The sequence below is a fragment of the Plodia interpunctella genome, chromosome 15, assembly GCF_027563975.2.
Source record: "Plodia interpunctella isolate USDA-ARS_2022_Savannah chromosome 15, ilPloInte3.2, whole genome shotgun sequence".
NCBI classification, from domain to species: Eukaryota; Metazoa; Arthropoda; class Insecta; order Lepidoptera; family Pyralidae; genus Plodia; species Plodia interpunctella.
Genome location: NC_071308.1, coordinates 4,328,353 through 4,355,985, shown reverse-complemented (window position 1 = coordinate 4,355,985; position 27,633 = coordinate 4,328,353). Strand labels below are relative to the sequence as shown.

General features: G+C 33.3%; 1 protein-coding gene across 2 annotated transcripts in view; it reads right to left on the bottom strand.

The window, feature by feature from the left end:
• LOC128675734 (hemicentin-2-like) overlaps positions 1–27,633 on the bottom strand; it is a 92,548-nt gene that overhangs the window by 20,284 nt on the left and 44,631 nt on the right. Inside the window, exons 1-3 of one of the 2 annotated variants that reach the window (XM_053755325.1) lie at positions 13,592–13,841; positions 9,318–9,445; positions 4,672–4,808 (exon numbers count right to left, since the gene is read on the bottom strand). In XM_053755325.1, coding sequence (XP_053611300.1) covers positions 4,672–4,808; positions 9,318–9,357 — 177 coding nt within the window. In that variant the 5' untranslated portion in view covers positions 9,358–9,445; positions 13,592–13,841. Of the gene's footprint in view, positions 1–4,671; positions 4,809–9,317; positions 9,446–13,591; positions 13,842–27,633 lie in introns of those variants that run through there. The other variant, XM_053755327.1, reaches the window with a different exon arrangement.

Below are 27,633 nucleotides of genomic sequence, written 5' to 3'. Positions count from 1 at the left end.
TCAAGGCACTTGGGGTGCAGGGTCATAGCAACTAAAATTAAAAAAATATGTATGATCTGGTCACCACCCTACAATGTACGACAGTATTCCTAAAGTGGTTAACGTCAGGCAGACGATCTTCCGATTCTTAGAAATCAATGTTTTATTTTCAAGCGGACCGCATTCTTTCTAGACATTATAGCCAAGAATGAAACAAGATGTGGCTCCTGTTTAACCACTTTCTAATAACATATCGTTTTATAATCTGACACATAAACTAACTGCTAGATAAATCTAAGTGAAGTGATTGGTTAGTTAGCGCTATCCAACATTTGTGAAACATAATTTTAACGCTATCTGTTCGATATATATATACTATCAGATAATTTATCAGCCAGCATTCAAATAAGCCTGTTATTTATAAAAAACTTAAAACATACTTTAAGCTAAAATATGTTTTATCTCTTTCTGACAATTTCAATGTGACATAACATATTCTAGCTTAAAGTTTGTTCTAACGTTTTTACGAAACGGGTTAAAAGTTTAACTTCATTCGATAATTGAAATCGCCAGAGAAAATGCTCGTTTCGTTATAAGTAAAGTGAATAGCCGCAATCTGCGGAATGATGCAGTCCTCCAACAGCAATTTGGCCACTATTCACTCGTGTCCCATCGGAAGCCACATAAAAGATTGCCCACTACGCTCAATGGTACAGTGCTTTGGCAAAAAGGTGACCTAAAATATTTTCCGCGGTAACTGCTGATGTAGCCACACGTTAAGTTGTATACACACTACTAACCTTGGAATAATAAAGAGATGTTTGTGTGTGTGTCTTATTAAATATAATTTCGAGAGCAATAATAATTTTGTGTCAATCTAGGTTAATACAGGTTTACACCTTAATACACCTTTACCGTTTTAAGTAGTCACTAGTGGTCGCAAAAAGTAAGTTAAAGTAAAACTGGATTTTGCTCGCGATTTAGTAAAACTATTGATTTTCCCGTTCCCATAGGGATTTCGGTAAATGTTCTCTTTGTACTTTCCTACGCTCTTCAAAAAATCAACATAATTTTCAGCATTCTACGTCCAATAGTTTCGGCGGTGCGCTCTCTGTCAAAGATACGGAACGATAAATTAATATAAAATGATGTATCTCTCTATCGTTAGATGTATATCATTTAAATAAATAAATAGACAACACCCAACGGCCCACCCTAAGCACTGAACTTGCACCGCGGGTGCGTTGTACACAAACACAGAAATGGACACAACACGCCCAGAAATGCAGACACATATTTGTGATTACATCATCTGGCATTGCTAGTACAAATATCTGATCGCACTTGGGACCTCCACCTGGATGGTTGTTTTGAACACTACGTCACGGAGGTCGTCATATGGGAAATTTAATGGGATGCGAGAAAAATAATGCCATTTCGCGTACAAGAATTGTGGTTGCCTCGTCATTTCGCAATTGTCAGTCGCGGTGGCCTGTTGCGACTTTCTGTATGATATGTTCACCTCAAACCACCATTTTGTATTGGTAGGTGAGTAACAATTCTATTTAATGACCTATCCAGCTGACTATGGACCGAATTATTATAAAACTGAAACAACTAATCTGATTGTAATAAAAAGCCGAATTCCGTCGAGAAAAAATATCTCAATAACCTAGGTATTTATTACAGATGCTTATCTGTTAACTTTGAGCGTTATAACATGTTATTTTTTGTTTTTATATGACTCATAAGACTAAGTAACATAATTAATAAATTAAATCTTATAGATGCCTACTTATAAAGTGCTGGCTAAAAATACCTATAATATAATTTTACTATTAACTCGACATAAGTTTTTAAAGCAGTATTTTTTTTAAAGAGTTCATGATGTTTATTATTACCTATTCATGTTAAATTCTTAACTATGTATCATATCAGTTGAAATTTCAATTGACATTACAATTATTTTTAATTAGGGTAGTTATATCTATATAACTATAAACTATATATATATAAATTTGTAACATTAAATAATGTAACCAGAGGCATTTACAAATTTCTACTAGAGTCTGGCCTTGTAATTATATCCCTTGATTTGAAATGTTTACTAGAAAATCTTTGAAACAGCAGAAATTTACTTAAACCATAAAGGTGTGATATTATGCGTGAAAGTAGGAAGCAGTATACTGAACTATAACTTCCTTGCCCTATGTACTTAATAGTATGTTAGTATATCTAGATTTTATTCCCTAAATATATATTTCAATACTCTGTCATAAATCTACATCATTACCGCACTATGATAACAACGTGGAAGTAATAATCTCCTAACTACATATTTTATGTTTTCCATTAATCAAACTCCCCCGTACATTACGCTCATTGCGATATTCACCTTGTCACTAGCATGATTGATGATTGTCCTATTAATGCATCAATTTATGTAAATATAACACGCTTAACTGTTTTGTTATAAGACAGTATCTAAATTTACCAAGTAGTTAATAATGTAGCAGTCTGGATGAATCCAGGAATTTTCGTTCTTGAGTGGCATTTTACTTTTCTTATTGTAGATGAAATGATAAATGTTATATTTACACTTTAAATGCAAATATATTTTATCACTTAAACACAGATGTCTAATAAGATTTGAAACTTCTTTTTAAACAACTTACTGAAGTATCTCATAACCTGAAGAGTCTAAATTGGCTAAAATGCTCCCAGCTTTATTGCAAGTATTAATTTTAAAGCTTTTTGTTTGTATGTGAGAAAAATACTGATCTTTTCTAGAAGATCATCAAATAGACATATACAAACTAAAAGAAATATAAATTCTTTGATATACGAGTTTGATTATATCTTGAATTAGACTTACACTTGGTATGAAGACTCAACATAGAAGCAACGAACTAACGACATCGAATTTCATACGACAAAATGTGTATTAGAGTGGTTTGTTTATTAGATTATTGTTATCAAAATGAGATTTACCATAATTAACAAGAGTACGGTATATGAAGCTTATGACCCCTAACCTCTTCACACAACGTTACACATCGTTTACTCCCCTTCACGTGTGACGTAATCTATGAACGACCCTCAGATAAATTCCATGAGATTGGAACTATTTAGCACGCGCTGTTTGATATTTCTCCTAATATCGCACTGAACTGGTAAGGAATGAGTACCGAGATTTGATAAACGTCAACAATAACGAAGAAAAGTTTGGTGTTGCTAATCATGGAATCGAAGTTGATATTGGCTTAACACAATACACATAGGTACAATCGAACAATGTCGTTATAGACTCGGTTCAAGCAGTTATTTCAAAAGTTGGGGAAAAATGAAAAATAAATTTACCATGAGTAATAAAAAACTGTTACCCATGAGTAATAGAAAATAAAAAAACATCACTATGACTTCTTCCATAAGAATGCGGTCCAAATCGAGCAATCCATAAATTCTTATCTAGACTATATTGGATCCTATCAATCGTTAGTGCGGTAGAGAGCTGTTCCTTGTACTAACGTTAAGCCAGTGCTTACTGTGATATATATAACAATATATATCGGATAGACTTGATTTATCGATGGGCTTGATACAATCGTTTCACGTGTCTGTACAAATGTCCGTTCTATGGTATATCCAAGTAAGAAAGGTAATAAAAAAAATGATCAAATAAAATATTGGAAAAATTCTAAAAGAGTAATTGTTAAATAAATTTTATTTCGACATTTTTCCTTAATAATGGTCCTAGTCCACTTTTTCCTTTTTTACCTCATAGATTTTTTTCGATCTTTTTTTTCACAAATTAAAGTGAGCAGGACATTCCACATCAACAACGATTAGTTTTAGCCTTACATTTTAATTAGATACTTAATTAAGCACAGTTTAAGGTTTAATAAGTGTAATTAATTTTGACAAACTGTAATTATAGCTTTGCCCGTGAGTATTTAAGATTATTTTTGTCCACAACCTTTTTAGTGTCACCTTAACCTTTACGATTTTCTCGTGTGGCCTGTTGCATGTTTGTAATATAGACATACAATGTAACAGACCTAATTATGATATTGTTTTTTGCCTTTTTTCCTTTAAGCATAATTATGGAAAATAACAGATATTAGCATGAACTCTTTACTTATTTACAACTAATAAATGCTGACGTTTCAATGACGTTGCATCCTTCGTAACTGCAGCCAGACTTGACATGAGGTCTTAATAATATAATAGGTTCAAGATAAATTTATTTACTGTACAAACTTTTACAGTATACGTCACGTTGCGTTGCAGTGTGTCGTGTCACATAGATTTTGTACTTATTTCATAGTATCGTGTCGTGTCGCTCACCTAGGACAACGAGTTACACAAAAAATACACAATACATATTCGACGTCTGAATATGATATGAGTAATAACATACACATCAGATGACAATTGAGATGGAGATACTTTGTTGCAAACGTTTTTCATATTGACCTAGAACACCAATCGAAGCCATATGAGTTTCTATACCAATGTGACTCATGTATAGTAATTTTCATAGACCACCACATGCTTCAAGTAAATTGTCTATTTAGTTCACTAGTTGTATGCGACACTTGATAGCAGTCGTTGGAAAAAGTAATAGGCCTTGATGCCTTTAGGCAAGTTGAAAAAAATCTGACACAAAAACTTCAGTGATAAATGACTCACCGCTCTATCAGCGAGATTCCGCACTTTGCAGTGGAGATATGCGGGTTGGCCCACGGCGGCGGTGGCTTCTCTCTTCGTGCTGTTGTCGAAGTATGGCTGCCCTAAGGGCTCCCAGCCTCCGCCGCCGGCTGACACACCTGCAATCAAATCACACCCTTAACACATTTATCATACGGCCGACATTCGTCTACGAAAACTTTTTTATTATCCTCACGGGGATGCTAAAAGAAGACGTTAGGATACAAAAGCGACAGTTTAACGACTCTATTGGCTTTAAAGGGCGATATATACATATATTACAGGGTTTTAACTTTACATAGTAGAAATTTTGTGGCAGCTTCGCCACATTATGTCACCATGCACAGTTTTAGTACAATATTTTGACGCGTGTAATATATCGTCTGTGGTTTAATCTAGGTGCAACATAGGAAGTTCTTAATAAAGCTTAATTAAAAACATTTTAATATAAATATATCAAAGTATATCTATTTATCGGAACATGTATAGTTTTAAGCAAATTATTATAAACATACAAATAAATAAATGACAAAAAACAAAAAAAACAACAATTAAAACACGGTAACCATGGTATTTTGAAAGACTTATCGTTGATAATGTAAATAAAATATGCTGTTTACTTCTTATTTCTATGGTGTACTCTGCATAGCAGTATTCCTACATTCTACACCGATGTTCTACACTAACACAAGTAATTATTTGTTTAATTATATAAAAAACTTTAGTCAAATCACGATGGTTTAACTATAATAGTTAAAGCTGGAGGTTAAATTCCAGTTAGGTCATTGAGTTAGCAGATAAAAACTAACGCTATTTAACTCGTTTGTTTGTTATGCTCACGTGCATAAAGCAATTTATATAACCTGTTACTCATGCAGATCCGAATATTTTCATGCTATGGCACAATAGTTCATTATATTGCGATTAAGTTATCACGAATGTATACTGCAACTTTTTGTTAGAATGAAAGTTTTGACGGATGATTCCCGTCAAAACTTGAATTTATTTCAATATTCATTCTTTTGAAAAAATATTTAGCGTATGTGAAATAACTTCCTAATTTACAGATAGCCATTTAACTTTCTAATAATCTTACACAATGCGTGAAAAATGGTACGGTGTACTAAAAGTTTGAATACTTGATGATAATTTTAGGCAGGCCGGGCGTGAAATCAATCAATCAATACAAACAAATCAATTAATTCGAGTATATCGGCGAAAATGAGAGTGAATGTATAAAGCAGTATATCGCTTGATTTTCTCACAATTTAGGAAACGGTGAACCGGTGTGAACGAAACTGACAAGATTGGTTTGTGCGCTGAATTGTGGGAAGCAGTGGTCCATATTCAGTACACGTGGCTTTCAAACGAGAAGCGTTTGAAGCTGTGAAATCTGTTTCTGAACACAATATCAGATGGAATTTAAATCCTTAGCGAAGAATACCTAAGTTGTCATAGTATATCAGTTCAATTGCTCGCTTCAATAGTATCTTGATTTAAAAATAGAATGCAATAACTGGTATTATCAATTTAGCAGAATTCAAATTTACAGGCGTCATTGTTGTCAAGTTGGAAAGATTTAAAATTGTAAAAATAAACTCGTCCATTGTAAAAATGTAAAATTTGGTAACAACTATAAATACGAAGTGAATTACACCATAAACGCAATTGTGGAAGCACGTGATAGTTTCTTAAAGGAATATGAGATTGGTATACAGACTCAATTATCACTAATAAGATTCGAACCTGAGACCTCTCGAGTACTACCGCTTACTAAATATAATACCTACCTATTCAATTGTAAATGCTTGGTTTAACCTGTATATTGGTGATTCCTAATTGATATCTCCAATATTGAGATGTTCGGTGCTGCATTGATTGTGTGAACGCAGTGGAACACCACTGATAATTTAATACATGTGCGTGAATGATGTATTTCTAATAGATATAGTATATGGTATGGTACATAACAAGGTGATGTTAAAAAAATGATTCGACTGAATTTGTTTGGTCGTTGTTGGGTTGAAAATGAACTCGATCAATTTGAAAATTGTATTGATGCGCGGCCATTGCGGTCGAAACGCTCTGAGAAACACCTTAAATATGGGCAATCATTGATGACAAATTCATAGAATACTACTTAGGCTCCAGGGCTTTACTCTCGTGGGAATTTCGTGATAAAAAGTATCTAATGTGCATTTCATTAAGTAATACAGAAGTTAAAATGATAACAAATTAAATCAAAATATATAAATAACAAATCCAGACTAATATCATAGATATGGAAGTGTGGCATTGATTGGTGCTATTTTTGCTGCGGACAGTCCACGTCCAGCTAGTTTAAATGTAAATAAAATTTTAGTTAAAATTCCAACGGAGCATCAGATTTTATCAAAATCCGTGCAGAAGGTTCTGCGTAAAAGAATAACAAACATAATTTTTATGGGATAAGTTTGCCGTTGCTTTTTGAATTTTTATATATATAAATATTGTTTTCTTTTATGTGCAATGAATTTTATTAAAGACATTTTAAACAAAACAACACGCATACATACACCTATACATCCACAAACTTTTAAACGCAAAAAAAATGCCTTTCATGTTATCGTAAAAAAACTGAAATCAACTGTCATTCTGTGGGAAGAGAAAAAATAAAAATGAATGAAGAATAAGAAATATGAAAAACCTGACGACGAAAAAGAGTTATTTCTGTAATTGTAACGATAATATGATAAATCGCAATACAGTTAAATAACCGTGAAGACATGAGTTTCTGTGTTTTGCCCCTCATTAGAGGGCCTGATAAAATACCCAGTTCCGGAAGCAAAATTCTCCAAACATTTCGCCAATCTCGAATCTTGTACCATCAGTCGATCCCTTGGCGATAAAAACTTGTTTTGTTTCCCGTCACGTTCCGTTATTTTTTATTTCCCACTTTTTTTAACATCAGCCGGGGCATTTTGTAAATATTTCATTATGTAGTCCACCTATTGAAAAAGAAAATCCTGTTGTTGCAGAGATAAAGGGTTCCATTCGTTTAAATTAGATACCAAAATTGCGTTTTGGCCATGACTGCCTACTTTATTGTTCGTGATGTAAACAATGTGTTTTTGTTCGAAAAATTTTATCCATAATTGAGTTATATCCCAATATATTTGAAGTGTGGGGTCCCACCCTCGAATTGGACTACTCCTCGATATCCTCCCTAGGATGTCGTGCGCGGCGACTAAGGGACTTTAAGCCTTAGCAGTTGATAGGCAAAAATTGCAATCCTAAGGTAGGTATCAGGTTGTAAATAAGCTGCTGAATCTTTTTTTTTACGCTGAGTCTTCGCGGCGTGACATCACCAAATGCAAACGAGAACACAAATATAATTATTTGCATTATTGTAAATTTGAAAGGTGAGAGAGATATATAAGTAACTAACTTCGCCCCGGGACTTTGCTCCCGTGGGAATTTTGGGATACAATGTACCCTATGTGTTATCCCAGGTTATATTCTGCATTTATTTACCAATTGATACACGTGTGAATGATTAACAAATATACATACACACATCAAAATTTCGCTTTTATAATATTAGTATGATAGGATTACAGTGTTTTGTGGCAAAAATCCCTAGTCTATAAATTTCTACACGTAGACTACGCGATTGCTTTCCATCTATTAGGCTCATAGGTTTAAAATAAAGCTTGTAATAACTGTTGTTTTTCTGTAACAATTAGTAGGATATATATTCGCATTTCTCTTCCACTTTTCTTAAAATATTTATAGAATTTCGAAAGGATTAATCGTAAAAGCTGAGCTTCCAAAGTGTAAGTCTCGGCAGTGACTGTCCCATAACAAAAAGAGCCTCGTAATATGTCAAGCCCTTGTAATTTATTCGCCACTGGCCCCTCAGAAAGGGCTCAAACCTAAACATGACAAACTATATATGTAAGATCAAACAAGTTTGATGCCTTATTTATTTAGGGACTGTTATTTTTACTTGCTTTTTCCGGAAAAGGGTATAAAATTATGATATGCGAATTAACATAACATTTTTTCCAACAAAAATTAAATGTTTGATATTACAATTTCTAAAGTATTTTCATTAAAAAACCTATAATACTAAAGTAAAATCCATACTCACATTATAAATAGAAAATATTTGAATGTTTGTTTTTTGTTTGTAATGAATAAACTCAAAAACTAAGGGGCCGACTTTGATGAAATTTGGCAAAGTGATAGAAGAAACCTTCAAGGGTAACATAGGCTACTTTTTAATTAAAGCTTTACCCGAGCTAATCCAGGCCGGGCCGCTAGTAATTTATAAATTAAATACACGATTAAATACTTTCTCAACGATTTACGAAAAAAGTAAAAAAAAATGTACCTATTAAAGATCTACAAAAAGTAAGGACTATTGAAAGGTTATTTGGTCTGGTGTTTCGGCTTGTTTATATTTCTACGTAGCTTCGTAGATGCATAATAGCCTTTCTCATACATGTGACTGTTGGACACATAGTTTTATTTTAAATACCATTGCCACTTCCATAATTGCATTCGAACAGACAGATGATACTCTCAATTTTTTTTTTCAATATCACCAGTAAATGTTAAAAAAAAATATATATAAATATTCTCACCGAACAATATGAAGAAACAGCTAAGCTCCGCCGCCCACATTGTTGTGTATCTGTTCACATACTGTGTCCAACACTACACTGCTTATCACATGGCTCACTTAACCACATCCTTTTTGCGATAGCCAAATCTGAAACAAACAAAAAATTGATTAATTAAATTCAAGTCTATTATTAAAATTATATGTTTTTTTAAGTTCGGAAATTTAAAGGAATATCATTAATTTTTAATACATCGGTTTATTGTTGTCAGAGAGATCTTAATATATGTATGACAAAAAAATCATGTCGTTTCAATAAACCGTTGAATTGGAGCTGTTCCTGGGAGCATCATAAGGTCAAGTAAGTCATAATAAAGCATTGTTATCGAAACTAAATGTGTGTACAACATTTTAGCTCAATCGATTAAAGATAGCTTCAAACGTAAGTTGCGAGATTCAACCCTAGACACATTGACATAGGGACATAGCGACACTCATACATAGTTACATTACAAGATAAATAAAAGCTTGTAAAAAACGAAATCCTTGTAGGACAGATACATCCATCTGAGTGGATGTATCTGTCAAAACAGAGATATTTTTCTAATAGAAATAATAAAATCGAATGTTTAGAACACGTAGAGGTATCAAGTTCAAGTACCCCGGAAAAATAACTGCTCCCGTGGGAAATTGTGCAAAAGCTAGATAAAACAATCAAAAATATAAATATAATTCCATGGAAACAAAGGTCACTTATCCGTAGAACGAGCTGTTTCTATAATAAAATACCTCAACTTTTATCTCTTTGAAACTTGAAAACGCTGTCAAGTAAATTTTATAACTCAGTTTTATTGTTACGGTGCAAAGTTAAAAGGATTTTACAGGTTCATTTCATTTTTAACGCTCATTTATATTAGCTTTACCTTGGCTTATTTCTACTTTTGTTTCAACTCTGTTATCTAATACAATATTACGACCATTTTCACTTCATATTTTAAACTCCACAATGGAGTTCTAGCTTTCCATAAAGTTAGACAAATTCAGTCGGGAGACGTATAGTTCCCGCCCTAGAAAGGACCACTCTATATCCTCCCTTGAATGTAAGATTCGACCATGGAATATAAAGCCTTGTCAGCTTATAGCCAACAGCATTCCCAAGGAGAGTTGAATTAAAAAAGGAAGTCGGTCGTGAAAACAGCTAAATCGTCAAAATTTAATTCAATGAGAACTCTACAATTTTTATTTATATTTCCGTCAATACAAGACATGTATGTGAAATGTATATTGCCTAGACAAGCAATGTGCATCGGAAACTAAACTGCAGGAATTTGCATGCCAACTGCATTGTTTCGCTTTGACAGCTCCACTGAGACATCTAAAGTATAGTTTTTTTTATTTGCATCGACAACAGGGCATAGACTGCGTAATTTTTATTCTTATAGATAGTTAATATTTGGACATATTAATTAATTGTATTATCATATTATATTAAAATATTATCTACCTACAAGCAAGAAATTACGTAGTTGTTATGTAATTTATGTTGGTTAGTAAAAGTTGTGATGTAATGCAATATTGTGTTGCAATGCAAGATTTACCAAAGTTTAATCTGTCACCTACGTGGTAAGAGCTATTCTAATCTATACTATTAAATAAAGAGGTAAGCGTTTGTACGTTTTTTTTTTGTTCAAAAAATTAACCTGAGGTGTGAAAAATGAGGTCCTAATTGAAATCTCATCGAAATCTAATTCTTATTTTTGAGATGAATAATGAAGGGTATTAGGAGATATACTTTATAATTCGTCCCATCTCGGTCCCTATAAATGTCTATTTCATTAAAATCTTCTACAGAATTCAAGAATACATAAAATGATTAATTACATACTCATATATACCGCTAATTAGCTAAACTAATTAACAGTAAGTATAATACATTCTTGAGTCTAATGACAGTACATGTACTCGTATATAGAAGTCTACATACACGTAAACATATATTTAATTTTAATTTTAGAATGTATATGTAATGAAGTACTTTTACGGCTTTTACGTACTTGTACGGCGTCCCAGGAGTACGACAAATGCGACATCATATGTATGTATATTTACATTTGGCTTAATTTTTCGCTGTAACATCTTACACAGCATCGCATAGCGTCGTGTAGCGTTCTATCGATTAACTAAGACGCCGCATAAATCTAACACTGACGATAATTCAGATATTCATGGTAACGAGAAGTTAATTTCAAATTATTGTTTCTGAGAAAATCAGCGTAGTATTCATTAAAATTATAATCAAAATTGGATGTGTATGATTTGCTAATAGATTTCGCTCTCAATTATACAAGTTTTTAAATTAAAATTACTTTATTAATTGAGATTGACTTTATTGGCTTTTAATTGGCAGAGATTAATTGATCTATATTAAGCGATTAATTAAGAAAAATCTCCTCGTGTTAGGTATGGTTGGGGGAAGAATTGTAATGGATCAGGGTGTCGATTCAAAATAATTTTTCAATAGCAGCTTGACTTGACTTAATAGCCTCTTCTGATGAAGCCATTGATGTGTCATACTGTTTTAAATTTACCATCGACACGCAAAGAAGAAGAATAGAAGCTTATACGAGAAGTTAATTAAAAATTATTGTTTCTGAGAAAATCAGCGTAGTATTCACTAAAATTTTAATCAAAATTATAAGCTTATGCCTACGCAATTAGATGTACCTATTAGATACGAGAGTGATGATTTATCTTTAATGTTCTCTTTATTTATCTTAGCAGAATTGACATCGAGAACTGAAGTTTTCGAATCGAAAAGGCGGAGATCAATTAAGGATGTATGTATAAGTATATGGTATGTCAAAGTCATAAGGGTTTTGACATACTATGTTGATCTTTTTGTTCAAGTGTGGGATGACTACTTGTGTCTGTGTGTGTTCTCAAGTCACCTACAACTGACATAATTTAAATCTAGCGCAAGCTGTGTATCAATGGTTGAATTATGCATGAATCTAAAGAAGTACAAATCATGCCCAAGAGCATGGGAAAGTGAAAAAGATACGGAGATATTACATTATCCAGACACGTGGAATTCGAACGTTTCGACTCATATCCGCTTGCTAAAAGCGATGGTGCGACCAGTAGTTAACACGAACGAACACATCGAATTCTAAATTTGTCACACGAGTCACCAATCTACCAATCTGACACATGTATGCTAGTTTTCGTCGAATATCGATGAAAATACTCGCTTTTGACAAATTCTCGGAGAGCATTGTGGTTAGGAAACTTGCACAATAGTTGCTGATTTAGCTAATGGAGAAGGTAATGGCAAACCAAAACATAGCCAAGAATTCCTTGTATTACAAGACCTTCAGCCATGAGGAATAAGATTATAAGAAGTCTAGTCTGTTGACCCATTACCGCGTTATTATTGATGATTCATATAATTTTGATATAGTACATATACCTAGATTCTAATTGATTACTTATTGGTCCAAACTAAAATACGTATCTTTCTGTTAACTAATCCGTTTCTGTGCCTAATTTACTAGCTGTGTCTAAGTACTAGGGCACTTAAACCCTAAAATTCTTTTAGAAATAATGAAATTAGTGAAATAATTTTGAAAATCGCTTGAGTATTTACGAAAATTACCTCCTTCACATAATCTTCAATTCACAAACACTTACATTATATAATAATTAATAATAATTAATAATTTTATTGTAGATTCATCATTTTCATAATTTTAAATGTATATCTACACTACATGCTTCGCTTCACTTTAAATGTATATCTACACTACATGCTTCGCTTCACGCTGTCTGTCTGTCCCTATGTATGCTTAGATTTTTAAGACTAAGCAACGGATGTTGATACAGATTTTTTTTATACTCGTAGATAAAGTGATTCAAGAGGAAAGTTATACATTAGATTACACACAGCTATGTGTGTAATTTATTATGGTTTTACCCGAGCGAAGCCGGGACGGCCCGCTATTGTACTAATTAAGGTGTAATAAATATAATATAATTCAATTATAATTTCAGTTTACTGGCCAAATATACATATATAAATCAAAAATGACCGCTACATTTCGTAAGCCTACAAAAGGTTAGGTAACATAGGTCCTAATATATCCCACTAAAATTATATTTCAAAAATAAATCTGACCTCGTAACTTTAATGTAAGTATAATGCTTTCACGTATTACCTACATAAAGCTAAAGTTCAGATTATTATTATGCGATTAAGTTACCAAAGTTAACAATGGATAAAAACTGAACTACTTTTACCTTGACAATAATGTTGACGAATTGTAACAACTTGTAATTCGACAATGCGGAAAAACGGAAAAACTCTCCAGTAATCACAAAAAACACGTGTTTATGTACACAAAGTATATTTTTTAAAACTTTTTTTGTAACTTTTAATCACAATTTTTTGGTAACGTTAGCACTATACTATGATTAATTTAAAGTGTTTACATTTCGCTCGTAGCACGGTAGAGCGAGCCGCGAAGGCGGTGTCACGCACGCGAGTTCCGTCCACACTGAAGTGGTACCTACGCTAGGGCTGCCTCTATGGCGCGTTAGCGAACATGCGCACTTACGATCTCCCTATCAAGCTATTGTGAAATGCCTGTAAATGTTCCTCTCCCGTATTAGTTGAGAAAAACCTTTTCGAGATAGTGTTTAGTGGACTTTATTGTTTTAAGGGTCGCGTTGCGAATGGAGATATGTTTGTTATTTTATTTTCGTTCTTCTTTTTTTTTAATGGCTTCAATATATTCGATTTAACCGCCACGAATAAAAAACTTAACAAGTAAAACTTGTAAAAATTATTTTAGTGAATAAACTGAAAATTACATAATAAGCTGTAGTAGGTACATAGTTTTCTTTTTGCCTATAATATAAATATGTACATAAAAGATAACTATCTCCTCTTCTATACATACACAGAGGGTGGTGAAGTAGAGGGGGACCTTTTCTCAGCTGGCTAATGAGTATAGACAAAAATATATTAATATTTTATAGAGGTACACTACAAAGGCCGAAAAGATCGTGACAACTCTTATTACAAACCATAAATACCAGTCTGGACTGGCAGATACTCGTACGTCATTTTACGTCAACCACCTCTTTAGAAATAAAACTCCTAAAACTCTTATCCAACTACATTATCCGAGTATTTGTCACCGAAAGATATTTATTCAATGCAAGTTGTTTATCTTGTCAATTCCTGGCACGATCCACGGGAAATTCCATGTCGTCTTCAGGAGATCCTCTATTATGCATAAGTGAGGGAGCGATTTCCCGATCGTTATTACGTTATACCGCATCTTTGCCTTTTGAATTTGGCACTTTTTTATTCAAAAAGAAATAAAATATTACGTATATATACTAAGCAATTACCACGCTTTTTGTATGTACTTCAATAAAAGAAATGTGAATTCTGGTTCTGAGGAAATTCGAGTTATAAATCATCCACCATATGTGCTTTTCTAGATTATATTCCACTCGTAAATCAAATTTAATTAAAAACGTTAATTTTTCGTGACTTTACTCAACATTTTACTTACATAGTGTCACATTCAAACTTGTATTGTATTGAGCATTTGTATTTAGTATTTATTGCGACATTTAAGGCTTGCTTCACCACTTACTGATAAATGATCATACTGTAATCTAACAGATAAACTAATATAAATCTACCTGATGTGATTGGCCAGTTAGGCCTATCCAAAACTTGTGATCGTAACACTTGTTGTCGTACAATTTCCAATGCTATGATACTTTCACTGAAACATGCTTATAGGAAGTAAGGGTGGGTGAGTTGCACCACTCAACTTTGACTTTAACCTTTAATCGCCTACGATTGGACAAAATGGCGTACTATGCCAAAGTTGCACCAGTCATGGTGCCCTTTTAATATTTGGTACATTGCGGCTGACGCTTAGATTTTTTAAAATAATTTCCACGATCTCGAATGCCTAAATCGGGGTGTGATAACTCAGCGACATGGTAATATCTTGCTTGTTACGTAACTTGATATCTCGTAAACAGATTAATGCTCCCTACCTCGCCGGCTTGACTTAATGCTCTAATGAAAATAGCTACCATCATAGATATTTAGATCACAGAAATAACTATTAGTTCTGCGCACAGATAATCACACGTTTAAGACTTCAAAAATAAGGAGGAAGCTCTCAAATCGTAGCGATCTTTTATTTTTATTTACTTAGAAATAGCCAAATATGATCTAGTATTTATAGTAAAATTAATATATGAATATGTTCTCAATGTTTTAGCTGACTATATGCTTAAAAAAATAAAATAAATATCCGATTTGTATTATTTTTCCTAAAACTTAGTCTAAAAATACACAAATTAAATCACAATTGCAGCGATGTAGATTTCATAAAATTAAGAAAAACTCGACCTTCGAAAGTTATTAGGGACGAATTGGCCTAAAATATGATATGATAGATTTATTGGCTAATTTATGAGATATCGCTATCGCCTTTATTCTGTAACCTAATGCAGCCACCCGCGTCGTGCTATAACAATTTTATTGCAAACCATCGCAGCAGATAGCATTATATTGTCAACGATATTTCGCATCAATAATCATAAATAGTTGTGTTTATGACCGAAACCAGTTGTCTATAAAAGCATTGATTAATGCGGTCAATAGCACACTAACCTTACTGATATTCATCGCTGTAATTACAGGGTCAAATATATTGCCACAGTAGCCTGTGATTACCACGACTCGTCCAGCTTCCGATGAGGAAGAGAAGCTCAATGACGCAGTGGTTAGTGGCGTTTAAGGCTTCAATCAGTCTCACAAATGGTCGGTCATCGGTCGATAGGTGACCAAAAATGTATTATCTTAAGCTCCTCATTACTTTGGAAGGAACGTTAAGTTGTTCCCGGTGGTATTTGCAGTCGTTAAAACTCGCCAATCTGCAATGGACCTATACTCCTTATGCATACACAAGGAAGGTCTGTGCCCCAGCAGTGGGGATGTTTAAATGGCTGTTAAAGATGTTGACCCACCTGAGCCTTCACAGTTGTTTTGAAGTGGGGAAAAATTGCCGCTGCATAAATATAGTATAGATATATCTATTGTATAATAAGTTCTAGTATAACATAAATAAAATATAGTCCTGATATACATAGGTTTCAATCTAATACCTAGACAAGTTAATTGTTCTCACAGGAATATATAACATTATATTTGGTACCTAGTTACTTTTTACCCGGAAATTATCATAAAACCTCGCAATAGAAATAACTTAAATTTTGGTCCAAAACTGAAAGTAATTATGTTACACAATGCATTAGCTGAGTCCTGGATATATCCAGGAAACAGAATATCCAGGAGACCTGTCCAAAACAGGAATTGTACTATACGTGAGGCATTGCAACGTAAGTGAAGTTTGACATTTAAATTTAAGTTGGGAACTAAATTATTACCTACTCTTAAGTGCAATTTTAACTTGTATTTTAATTAAATTATCTAAAATCGATTTCTATTATCTTTCACACGACGGGAAAAAGTAGACACATAAATTCAAAAGATTCTGATTTCATAACCATCCGCTTTCCTGAAGTCCCCTCTCTCGCTCTTTGGAAACACTGTTGTGACCTATCTGCTGTCAAGGCTTAATATTTCTTAGCTGCCTAATATGACAACCATGGGATTATATGGAATGGTCCTATGTTGTAAAACCCTTCGTCCACTTTGAAACCAAATTTACGTAATCGGTTACAAGGCGAGATTTTTCAAATTCTAATCTTTGAAAGTGTAAGGCACATACACAGACTAACTTTCGCTCTTGGTTTCCCTCGCATGAAACCCCACACTCAGCGGTGAGCGGTGGGGGTCAAGTGGTTAAGAACGTCCACCTGTGTTCTCCAGGTTTGTATACCAATCTGACTCATGTTTCGTAATTTTCATAGAAAACCACTTGCTTCCGGTGAAGGAAAATGTCGTGGGAAAACCTGCATACTGATTAACAGTCACTTGCCACTAGACGCGTTAGGTAGTCGTAAAACGTCGTGTCAGAAGCCTTTAGGCGGCTCGTCTTCTTCTTTTTCTATAGTGAATAAAATAATTTACCCAAAATTACCTTTGCAGTATAACACCTCGTTATAACATTTCATGTGCCTACTTCCAGCAGTTTCATTTCTACGTTTATTATCAATCGATGAGTCAGCGTCCAATTTTGTAAAGATTTAACTTTAATTGAAGTACCAGAATAAAAAAAATACAATTTTAATTTAATGTGCCACTTCCAAAACAAAGTATCGTTTAAAATTTAATGTGGCTGCTAAATAAATCAGCGTTTTAATTAACTCTCGTGCGTGATAAGGCAGGAAATTTAAAATAATACAAATGGAATCCAAATTAAGTATATGTTAACAAAATAAAGGTAAAATTAATTATCATTTTTCAAAACCAATTTGCATCCATTGGTTGAATAAATTTTTGTTTTTTTTGGTACTACGTTATTTGTTTCGGAATATTTGGAAAGAAATAGTTATATAGATAACGACATATAAAATGGTTGGAAAATCGCTGGATAATGCAAATCATTCTGTGCATGCAATAAGGATGAGGTTAACCGTTGATATGCTGTTTAGATAAAATGGCGAACTTTGCGTTTATCTGCGTAGATTTAAGTTAACGTCAAAGTTATCTGGCGCAACTCACCTTAAAAATCTACATAAAATTGTTACTAATAGAACTAAACCAATAAGCTTTACCTACAGAACATATTTAATGTATAACAGTTACCTCCAACGGCATTCTCGGAAGGTATTATCTTATGAAGGGGTCCTATATTGCAGGAACCACAGGTAACCTGACTCAATAAAAAATGAAAAAAAAAACTAATACTTCTAGAAAAAATGTTCTAGAAAAAAGAAAACTTCTTAATTGTTTAGGTCTTCTTGATATTGCCATTTCATTTATTATAATTAAAAAATAATTGTATATTTCAATTCTTTTAACTTATTTGTCGATAAATATACTTTAACACGAAATTGTCTTCAAATACCTGTTCATACTAATAACACGCATTTCGTTCCAAAAGACCCAAGTTACCTTCGCCAGGAATGAATTAAATTCCCCGAAAAACAACAGTTGTCCAAAGAAATAAAAATAAAATAAACAGGCAAATGTAAATGTCGTACAAAGAGTGAAGTGCCAAAGTGAATTAAACTTGAACAATGCCATAAGCTCGTCGTACTCTTCGATAACTTTAAGGTACTTAAGAGTTTCTTTGCTTGTAAGTTAGGTTGGACCAGCTATTTAGTTGCTTTTGTGTTGTCATTAAGTTTAATCTATTAGTTTACTAGTCAATGTTAATGAAGTCGAAGTTGAGAAATTTCGGCAAATAATTTTTAATCCGAAGCTCGTTGTTTTTCGACGTCAACTTTCTTCTCCTTTTTAACCTTTAGTGTGTAGCACCAGTCAACTTTGTCGTTAAATTTAACCCGCGCGCTACTGTCGATCACAAACATCATTATTTCGACACGCACTCAAGTAACTGAAAATGACATCATCAAATTAAAAAAATAATCAAAAGCCTTCGCAATTACGCAGTACAGCAAGTAGGCTAAAATTTATGTGGTTTATATTGGACCTGTATCACTTTACGGGGCGTCGTCTGTGAGCTATTGAATTTAATTTTTGCCCAATTACATAAGCGCAAGGTCTTTTTCAAGAACCTTTCTTTGTCTTCCTTGGTAAAACCACAGTACAATAAAGGGTACTTTAAACTGAGCATATTTCGAAATTTTGGTAGAAAGATAACAGACCTCTCGTTTTTGGCTATGCGTATACCAGTCTAGTTAATTTCATAAACATAGTGATTCTTTTTCTGTATGCTGTGCCTGGAAATCGTTTCTGAATTATTATAAAAAAACAACATTATCAAGGTAATATAAGTGCAGATGGTCGTACAGATCCGGACCGTGCCATAGGGACCAATGACAATACAGACTTAAGCTTAGGTGAAACAAAGGTCGTATAGATAAAGACAGTAATAGTACATATTTTTTCATTGCGGTATGGTTCATATTGGAGCGCACATCGCATGACCTCAGTGCACGGCTCACAATTTGCATTCTGTGTAAACGCTTGCAGTCCAAACTTTTGCTGCTAAAAGCAACGCCTGTGCCTGGAACAAACTTTGTCCTAACGATTTTAGTGCGACATCTCTCTAGGGCTTCAGACGTAATGAAAACTATTGTAGGTGAAATAGTAGCTAAAAAGAGAATAATCCAATTCATTATAATTACATCTATATAAATTACAGACAGAGCTAAAAGTCGCGAGAAACGAAAACCACGTGTTGGTGAAATTGAGATTCTGAAATGATGACAAGATGTTAGGCCCAGGCCAATAAAAAGTATTCCAGTTTGTGACATTCCCTTGATTAACTTTTACAATCTACGCGTGAGGAGAAGCAGTTGGCATTTTGTATTGTTCTTTCGACACAGTTTGCATGGAGGCAAAACATTAAGAGAAGAGAAGATGTTCTATTGGATTGTTGAAATCAACGTCCGTGCGATACAAGTTCCTGCTTACATGTCTGGTTAAATTTATTTTCTATACTCGTATATGTAATAGTTTTTTCACATAATAAGAAAATACTTTTGTATAATTTCGACACAATTTTGTAAAATAACTATTTGTGTAAGAGTTTCAGTACCAGACATACCTTGGTACAAAGGTCGTCATTATCTAACTCCCATCTATTTCTGCCGCCAAACAGCACTTTATAACGTATTTAATAAATAGATCTAAAAAAAGAATAATCGATTTGAAAATATACGAATCTTTTTTTCAGAGACTTAAATATATCCCGGAGAATTCAAAGGAAGATGAATTGTGAATATGATAATCTCATTAATGGAGTTGCCTTGGAATCGCTTTTTAATATATATCAAGGAAGTAAGAACAATTTCGTCTTATTTTCTAAACATTACTCAATATCACCTGATAAATACTACCTAGTGGTTTATAAATAACTTAATCGTTGAGGAGTTGCTTTAGCATAATTCATTGTCATCGGAAGCGGTACCTATACCAAATATTTTAATCATTCGGGTGATGGAAAATGGGTCAAATGTAACTTGCAAGATATTTCCAATAATAGGAAAAATATAAATAAATTTAGACCAGTAAATATATACACAGACTGATAATAATAGAAAAAAAGAAAAGGCTATAAAAATATTCCACTACGATTCAGTTATTATAAAAGACACCGAAAACGATCCTTTTTACAAAGAAATCACTCGACATTTTTATGTTGACTTATATTATTTTGTGTTATAATCGTATTAAAAATCTATGATTCAGATCTGATATATTTATATCTTGATTGTGTAAATATTTTTAGGCATTATCAAAAACAATTTAAAACAAATGTATTATATACCTACTAACCTAACGGAGCGCACAGCAGGCATTCAGCATAAAACTAATGTGAAACAAGCCATTATGGTTTTGAAATATGAGTAAGTTTGCTGTTCAGTTGAGTGTAGTGATGTAAAACTATCGATAGTTATACTACCGATATTGGACTTCGAAAACATTTAAAATATCGATCGCAATAATACATAGTATTGCATGATTTTTAAATGTCAGTACTGCCTGTTACATAATGGTTGTCACTACACAATGCTATCAATACTATTTCGTCCATGACCACCCTAATAATATCAACACAAATTTCAACATTGCATGTTGCTGATGGATCAAAATGACGTCTGCAAAATTTATCATCAATACCGATATTATTTCATATTATATTATCGATACTCTTATTAGTGCTATCCTATCGATATATTTAACTTTCTATCGATAGACTATCGATAATGGCGTCTCTATCGGCATCACTAGTTGAGTAATACATGTCCATGTCCAACTTTACATCGCGGTTGTATGTCCACAGTTGTTAGAATTTCCCAGGCAACCTAGATTCTTTCATGTCGTAAATAGAGCTTTATTTATAAATGATGTCACTCAGCCCTAACACACAATTACTATAATTACACAATACATCGATTAGACACATCCTGATACAATATTTAACGGATACATCTGCATGAGGTGTAAATATTTAGCTGTTTTATTTATATTCAACCTTTAAGCGACACTCGCTGCGTTTATTTAATCGTTGCTATGAAGAACCATGAATTTGTATACATATACCTTATGTAGGTATATGTATACACATTCACAGTGGTTTATAAATGGAATTACGAAGTATTTACTAAATCCATGGGTTTATAATATCGGGCAACTGGACATGCACATCGTTTTTATTACGCTTTGTATTTTTTATTATTATTATTTTAAACCCTATGCGGCCTGTAGAGGGTTTCAAATAATACTAATAAAAAATACCATAAATTCTTACGAAACGATTCCAATTCAACTCAGTCCAATTTAGGAACCTAAAATGAATCGGATTCATACTAAAAATTAAGTCGATGTATCGAATTTGCGATCGGTTTAGGTCTCAAAGCGGATCGAGAGATGATGGTAAGCCCCCTGAGCGTTGGACGATGACGAGTGGAATGTCACAAACCTATATCGAAAGTGTTTTTAAAACGTTTTCGAATTTATATTTTACTCTCATGTGAATGAGGTTTCTTTGTACACGTAGATACAATGACACATAACGCACTTTCCACTAACCAGTAAAGTTAGCTTTTGATCTGTACAAGTGTGGGTGTAAAATGTTATATAAAAGTTGACACCTAAATAATTTATCGATATTTATTGATAAACGTTCAAAGTGAAAAGTTAATTAGGTGCCTTGTACAGAATATAAAAAGATTAAAGGATACTCTGTAATTGCAGATAAATTACAAGAAATTCTCTAATTTAAGGTGCTTAGTAGTTATGTTTCACGAAAATTAGCACTGCACATGATGGTTAAGAAGCAAGGAAAAAACATTACAATATGCCAGCTGTATTACGTCCCTCGCAGATTGTTAAATTCAATCAAGGAAAATGATCATAAACAAGGAATTGTTCTTATAGGTGATGGGCAAGCAAACGGTAAAAAATTTTGAACCCAGTCCCAGCAGTGACCCAGCTAAAATGGCAAGATTCGTCTATGTCTACCTCGTAAGAGATAATAGACGTGATATATGTAAACGATGAAATTCACATGTTTTTTTTGCCTAAAAAAATTGTCATCAAAAATTTAATTTGAATAAAAGTTAAGTTTGATCGTAATCAATTTGTTACGTACTTATAAAATTTATTTGTAAAGCCGTAAAGTAACACAATGTGGAGTTGGAGAATTGGAAAAGTTGGGATGTTTGTAAGTAATTAATGAATCTGGTCTGGTATTGCCAAGTTTTATATGGAATTCATTAGTTTTGGAAAAAAAAACTTTTACTAAGAAATGCTTTCTTCTGAATCTTCATGAAAATCACACTCATTTAATTTATTTAATATTTTTAAGAGAGTATGCAAAATAATTCTGAAAATTCAACAGAAAATAAAAAATATATTTCACTTGGATCTCTTTGAACTATATTCTATCTTCCAATATTCTAGTCTTAAGTCTATTCTAAATTAGAAAAGACATTGAAAAGAACTAAAAGTAGAAATTAAACCTTTTTACATTTAAATTTCATAAAAAACAAAATTTAAGAAAACACGATGTAAATTCGATTTATTGAAGAATACTGTGACTTCAATTATTTTAGGCTTTATTATTAAGGATCACAGACGTAAATAGCTAATTTGGTTCATAGTTAAAGAAATATACGAACAATACTATGATGTATTACGAAAAAATTACCGAGTTCATTACATGTCTATTCAATACATAAAGCAACCATTGATGAGTCTACCTCTAGTTGTGAATATCTGAAAATATATCTGAAGGTGGAGAAAGAGAAGTTATACATATTTTATTTAACTGAAGTAAGTTTTTTGTAATGTATATTATGTAAAATAAGTTTGATTGTGTCTATCCCATAGATAAAAGAAGTTTATCCAATGTATTATATCTGTAATCGATATCGTAATCAGTCTAAATTATTTGTTAAATTCTCCAGAAGTCAAAAATTTTGAACGTCTTTGCAATGCTTTTTCAACATGAAATAAATCATCCATAGTTTTAATAGAACAATTGCATTGTATATTATCCGAACAAGTTAAAAATGATCTACTAAATAAATGCGTTATAATGTCCAATCTGCCGGAGGGATTGTGAGTAAATTTCACGAAGTCCATTTCGAGTGTCCCCGCCGGTTTTTTATTATTGGCTGAACGAATTTAGTATCTTGGGAGATATAAAAGGAAATGAAGCTAAGCCCTTCGGAAATCTCAGAAATTGGTCTTTTCTCGCAGTGCGTATGAGGACAATGGTACGAGCCAATGAAACAGTAACAATCCGCGCTCTTGGGAACTGTTTTTACGATTGACTCCGAGATTTACGCTTCAATAGCATTCCGAATACTTGAATATTTTAATAAGTGAATTTTTGGAGAATTAGTAATGTGTTCGTTCTAATTTATTACTTGAAGATTGAAAATTATACCAAACCAGCTGTTGCTAGCAGCTCTTCTGCGGTAAAAATAGGCTGTGTGAATGTCGACCATTCCAACCATTTGAACAAAGAATTCTTTAAGTCATTCATCCATTTTGACATAAAAAAAGGACAAACAAACTTACATGGGTAATGACAAACTTACCCATGTAAGTTTGTTTATCCTTCTTTCACGTCAAAATGGATGACTTAAAGACACATGGTCAAAAATGTATAAAAGCATTTTTTAGAACATATCCTTATTATTAACAATCGTTTACGTAAATGACAACTAACCTTAACGATGGTTTTATTTAATTTGTAGTTACAAAAAGTAGGACTTAAGTACCTATTATTACCGTTTAGATAAGTGAGACTATATGTTTAATTTTTAAATATATCCACATCAGGTAAGGTTAAGATATACATAAGCCTTCTCCGGTTGATACCTTCTAAAAATATACCAGAAGGCTTTAATATTATGAAAAGTGATATTTAGGAACGATGAAATGCCACAACACGAAAGCTACCTCAACTTTGACATTCAAACAATATTGAAAATACTTTCCAGTGACACCTAAGGCTCAAAAGGCGTGGCTCAAATATTGATAATTAAATTTGTCCCAATTGATTATCTTCTCGAAACCATCTGAGAATTCTCGATTTTCACTTCTTTATTTTTCGAGTATTAATAGCAAATACCGGCGTCAGGCGTATTTTTTTTTATATCACAATATCTAATGTAATATCAGCACGTCACTCACCAATGTGTAATTTATCAAGTTTTCACCTGAGCAAAGCCGAGACGCGCCGCTAGCACCAAATAAAAGGTTCAAAAACAGATGATTTACAAAAATATTGTGTTCTTCACTTTTCCTACAGAGCTTTATTTCCGGCGATGACTCGACCATAAATACGTAATTTCAATAGTCTGTCATGTTCGTCTGGGAGCAAAATAAACATAGAATGTGCCAGTTTGCTCTCTCCCGCCCAGCTTGTAAAAGTCAATCAAGGGAGAGTGCTGGAGATTATTTTCATATTCGATGGACTAGCAACATCTAGGGGTGTTATTGCCAATGACGGAGTTAGTTTAATCTTAATCCCACGAATAGGCCTATACATTAAACGTGGACTTCCAGTTTCACAACTCCTGGCTCTGTCTATCCCGTAAGTTATAAAGACGTGATACTTTATCTCCTAAGTCTAAGTTATCCCACTTACTAAATGAAAGGTTCAGTAGATAATTTGGGTAAAATTCGTCTCTAGTGAACCTTGACACCGGTGTGAGCACTGTTATTAACGCAAGTGTAAGTATAGTTGATCGCCCCCGTGGGTCCCATTGCAAGTTTCTTGTTAGAGCTCGGGTTTGCCTTTAGATACTTTAATTGCATCCATTGGGTGCAGTATTTGAAGGAAGAAATATAAAAATAGTTTTCTAGACCAGGTAGTAAAAAAATTGTAAATATTTTGAACAACCACATTTATTGTGTACATATTATAAAAGAAAGTCCTATGCCACGTCTATCTGTGTGCGATAAACTTAAAAAATATTGCACGGATTTTCGTGCGATTTTCACCAATATATAATAATGTGATTTTTGAGGAAGTTTATGTACAATTTTTACCCGAGCGAAGATGGGATGGACCGCTAATAAATAAATAAACGACATGCTTTCAATTTACTTACATTTGTGATTTTGTGTAAAGAAATAAAATACGGAGCAATTAAGAAACTAAATGGATCTATTTGCTAAAATAGTTTTCTAGACAGTTCGTAAAATTCTAATCTCTGTATTTGGCTGTATAGCGCAAACATACAGGTATTAAAACAACGTACAAGTTTAATACCAGGGCTTTGAAAATACAAGCGGGTTGGAACAAATTCCTATAAAACAAAACGAGCATTGGGCAACTGTATTGCAGCGCGTGACGCCCTTAGTGTTGTCGGCGTCCATAGGCTGTGTCCATATCACTTGTCATTAGGGCCGCATGCCCGTCTGCTTGCTCAATAGTTTCTGTCAAAAAATGTTACCGCTTCTCGCCGCCTTTATGACCGTGGCCTAATTCTCTGTAGAAGGAAAGACCCCATATATTTCGCGGCATATTAGAAACCAGCGCTTACCTATGCTAAAATATGGAAGTACCGCACGGTCGGTTAATTGTAAAATTTGGAGTTTGATAACTTTAGCGGAAACTTTTACATCTGTGCCCGACTATGTTTTAGTAGGATAGTTGTGAGTTTTGACAGGTCGGCCGCTTCCTTTATGTCGGTTCGTAGAATATATACTATGTATAAACATATATGTATGTCGAAGCATTGTGTAAGTTACGATACGAGAGAATTCCTAGGATTAATTAATTATATGTAAGTAGATATGGGAAGACGTTCCAGATACATTGTTATTATGAACATTAGGGATATACATACATACCTCTTATTTACATATTAACAAAGCTTTTGTTTATGAATACTGGTAAGTACTCTTTTTAAATTGTTTTTCATTTTGTGTTGTGTAAGGAATTAATTAATATTACGAATTAATAACGTAAGGCTAAGCAACCTGTGTCAGCAACGGTGCACTGATGCGCAAGATTATTCATTGTTTTGATGACTGTCAGAGTAACAAAACGCTTTTTATTTTAGTGTTTAGTGCTGCACTTCTCCCTCTCATTCGAGCAATTTCCTGTTAACTCCCTGAGCCATAATGTCAGAAAAGTCCGCTATGCTGTACTTCGAATAAGGCCCTTCGAATAAGGTTCATGTGGACATGAAAGTAATTTAGAGCTAGTTTTAGTTCAATACATTCAAAATTGAACAAAACCACGAATTTGTAGCAAGTGTATGCTGTAAAATTGTGTCATGCAGTACAGCGAGCAAAATAGTTCTCCGCTATATTTAAAAATAAGAAATTATACAGAAAACAGATTGATTATAAGAGGTGTAATAGTTCTTATAATCGTGTCGATATATTTCATAAATCATTTATAAAGTTCCAAGCCTGTTTATTTCTCAAATAGAAAAAATGCTGCACTTCGACCAGAAGTTACCTTGTGTACCATCTCAAATTTCATAGTCATAAAAGCACTAAATTTACTTAAAATAACTATGTAATTAGATTTTTTGAAGCATATAAAATTTCGCGAGGGCAGGAGAGTAGAGTAGCTTTCTTCAATAATTAGGGAAAAAAATCAGAGTCATTTGACTATGATCATCTTAGTGGAATTTGTGTTAATTCCTACAGCCTCCTCAAGGTCATTTCTTCTGGTCATTGATATGGGGTATGCTGGAATAATAATACCTGCTCATGGGCATACCATTTCATTGTATATCCGGGAGTGGGTTTTGGCGGGAGACATATACATAACATCTAAACTCTCCAAAGGGCCTCTACGTCTTGGATCCATATCTCCATGCAAGCCTCTCAAAGGACCGCGGACTTAGTGCCGTGAATTTTTAAAAGGAGAAACATAAATACCAATGCGTTATGACCAATACGTTTATTTCAGGCAACAAAACAAAAATACAAGTATGGCCCACATTAAACATTTGTACAGAACTATGTTCGTACTGAATAACTAATTTGGACTTGGTCCTTTTCGTCAGTTGCCACATAAATGGACACTGAGGACCACTGGCAACAGCCATCAGGACTACGGGAAATGGTTCAACTCATAAAACACACCTTTAGTGAATTATATACATAAGACAATACAATATCTGAATTAATAACTAATATTTCTTGAAAATGCTGACCGTATCGA